We start from the raw sequence: 3068 nt of genomic DNA on the forward strand, positions 1-3068 counted from the left end.
CTAAATGACCCCAAATCTGGGGTTTCTCACTTAAGACCCCAAACACCGCCAAACTGACCCCAAACTTTGTCTCTCACTCAAAACCCCCCAAATCCCCATTATTGACCCAAAACACCCCAAATCTCACCCAAAACCTGCCCGTTGATCATCCTCCCATCCTCCCCGGCCACGGCTGCGCGGGCGTTGCGTCGTTGACGTACTGACCCCAAACCCCCCTAAATGACCCGAAATGACCCAAAATCCGTGTTTTCTCACCCAAGACCTGCCCGGCGATCATCCTGCCGTCCTCCCCGGCCACGGCGGCGCGGGCGTTGCGCTCGTTGACGTACTGTACGAAGGCGAAGCCTTTGTGGACGGAGCACCCCACGATCTTGCCGTACTTGGCGAAAATGGCCTCGACGTCGCTCTTCTTCACCACCAGCGTGTTGAGGTTCCCGATGAACACCCGCGAGTTCAGCGACCGCGGGTCCGTCTTGTTCGTCACGTTGCTCGCCATGGCCGAGGGGGCTGCGAAGGGGGGGATAAGGGGGTTGAGAACGCCCAAAACCGGATAAAAATGACCAAAAAACCGGCTTGAAACCACCCAGGAATGGCTTGAAATGAGCGAAAACGGCTCGAAATGACCAAAAAACGGCTTGAAACCACCCAAAACCAGCTCTAAATGACCTAAAATGGCTCAAGATAACCCAAAACCGGCTTGAAACAACCCAAAAATGGCTCCAAAGCACCCAAAAAATGGCTCAAAACTGTCTAAAACTGACTCAAACCCACCCAAAAATGGCTTGAAACCACCCAGGAACGGTTCGAACCAGCCAAAATTGGCTTGAAATGACTCAAAAATGGCCCAAAACAACCCATTAACAGCTCTAAACTGCCCAGGGCTCGAAATAGGCCAGAAACGCCTCAAAACCACCCAGAAACGGCCCCACACGACCCAAAAATGGCTGAAAATGGCCCAAGAACGGCCCAAAACCACCCAGGAATGGCTCCAATAGACCAAAAATGGCTCAAAATGACCCAAAAACTGCTTGAAATCACCCAAAAATGGCTCAAAACCACCCAGGAACAGCTTGAAACGACCCAAAAATGGATTGAAACTGCCCAAAACCAGCTTGAAATGACCCAAAAATGGCTTGAAACTGCCCAAAAATGGCTCAAAACCACCCAGAAATGGCCCAAAATGACCCAGAAATGGCTCCAAACCAGCCAGGAACAGCTCGAAATGACCCAGAAATGGCTTGAAACAACCTAAAAATGGCTCCAAAACCCCCAAAAACCTTCAAAATCCCCCAAAACCTTCAAAACGACCAAAAACCTTCAAAATCCCCCAAAAACCTTCAAAACCCCAACAAACCATTCAAAATCAATTAATTAAAAATTAATTAATTATGCTGATTACTCCATTACCACCCCTTAACCAGCCTGCCCTAATTAATTGTGCTAATTACTGCCATTGCTGCCCCTTAACCAGCCCTCCCTAATTAATTATGCTAATCACCCCCCAGATCGACCCCCTTGTAATTAACGGCGCTAATTAATTACACCGACCCAACTCCTGCTAATCACCGGCGCTAATTAACATCATTACCACCACCCCCGCTAATCAACCGCTGGTTAATTAATCAGGTTAATTAGCACACCTACCACCCCCACAACTGTCTAATTATGCTAATTAGCGCCAACAACGCCCCAATTAACCACCCAGAGCCTAATTAACGCCGTTAGTTAGCACCACTGACAACCTCATTACCCACCCAGAGCCTAATTAACACCGCTAATTAGCGCCACTAACACCCTTATTAACCACCCAGAGCCTAATTAATGCCGCTAATTAGTGCCACTAACACCCTCATTACCCGCCCAAAGACTAATTAATGCCGCTAATTAGCCCAGGAGGCATTTTTGGGGGTAATTACCCCCCGTTTTTGATTAATTAACCCCCGTTTTTGAATAATTAACCCCATTATTAAATAATTGACCCCCGCCCCCTTAATTAGCGCTAATTAACCCCCTCTTACCGTGGGGGGTGGGGGAGGGGCGTCCGTGGGTTTTTCGGCGGCGACGAAACGAGGGGGGGGGAGGGGCCAAAAACGGCCCCCGAAAAAACGACAACAATTAAAAAATAAAAAAATCCGATAAAAAAATAAAAAAATAAAAAATTTTAAAAAAATAAAAAAAAAAATAAAAAATTAAAAAAAAAAATTAAAAAAAAAATAAAAAAAGTTTCCAAAACCCCCTAAAAGGGCCCTTTTTTTGGGGGGGGGTGGGGGAGGGGCCTCCCCCTGTCCGGGGCCATCCCCAGGGGGTCCCAAATTGCCTTTAATTAATTAATTAGGGGGGGAGCCTTAATTAAGGGGGGATTGGGGGGGAGGGGCCTGGGGATGGAGGGGGGAGGGGCCTCCCAAAACCCGCCCCCGCCGTGGGAAAATTGGTTTTTTTGTGGGGGGAGGGGCCCCGTGGTGGGGGGGAGGGGCTTAAAGGAGGGGGGGTGGGGCGGGGGGTGGGGGGACAAAATCCTGATTATTTTGGGGCTTTTCTTGGCTTTTTTTTTTGCTTTTTTTTAGCTGTTTTCGGTTTTTGGGGTGAAAAAAGCAGAATTTGGCACTTACGGTCGCCGGCGGCTCTTTTATTTTTTTTTTATAAAAAAATCGCGCTGTGAAAAGACAAAAACAACAGAAAAAAAAGAGAAGCAAATTTTTTTTGGGGCGGTTTCGGGGTTTTGGGGGAGGGGCTAAAAAACAAAAAACTCCTCCTCCCGCCGCCCCTCCCCCCATCAAAACGCGGCCCCTCCCCCACCAACGAACCCCCCCCGAAGCCCCTCCCCCACCTCAGCCCCCTCCCCCACCCCCCGAAAAACCTACAAAAGGCCCCAAAATCGGGAGATTTGGGCCCAAAACGGCGCCGGGAGGGGGTGGGGGAGGGGAGGGGGATGGGGGGAGGGGGAGGGGTCTCAGGGGGTGGGGGAGGGGCCGGCGGTGCCTCCTCGGGGGGGGTCCTGTGGAAGGAGAGAAGGTTGAGAGACCCCTCCCCCCCCCCCCCCCCCCCCCCCCCCCCCCCCCCCCCCCCCC

At 50.7% G+C, this 3068-nt stretch overlaps 2 protein-coding genes across 2 annotated transcripts in view; one reads left to right on the forward strand and one right to left on the reverse strand.

The window, feature by feature from the left end:
- Positions 1-2052, reverse strand: part of LOC113977515 (heterogeneous nuclear ribonucleoprotein C-like) — a 6948-nt gene extending 4896 nt beyond the window's left edge. Inside the window, 2 exon segments of the mRNA XM_027703679.1 lie at positions 256-507; positions 2019-2052. Of these exon segments, the coding sequence (XP_027559480.1) occupies positions 256-496 (241 nt within the window). The 5' untranslated portion in view covers positions 497-507; positions 2019-2052.
- Positions 1-3068, forward strand: part of LOC113977516 (probable tRNA N6-adenosine threonylcarbamoyltransferase) — a gene marked incomplete at its 5' end in the record, with an annotated part of 19816 nt that overhangs the window by 16603 nt on the left and 145 nt on the right. The window lies entirely within an intron of this gene.

The sequence above is a fragment of the Neopelma chrysocephalum genome, unplaced genomic scaffold, assembly GCF_003984885.1.
Source record: "Neopelma chrysocephalum unplaced genomic scaffold, ASM398488v2 Primary Assembly neopelma1_250, whole genome shotgun sequence".
Lineage (NCBI taxonomy): Eukaryota > Metazoa > Chordata > Aves > Passeriformes > Pipridae > Neopelma > Neopelma chrysocephalum.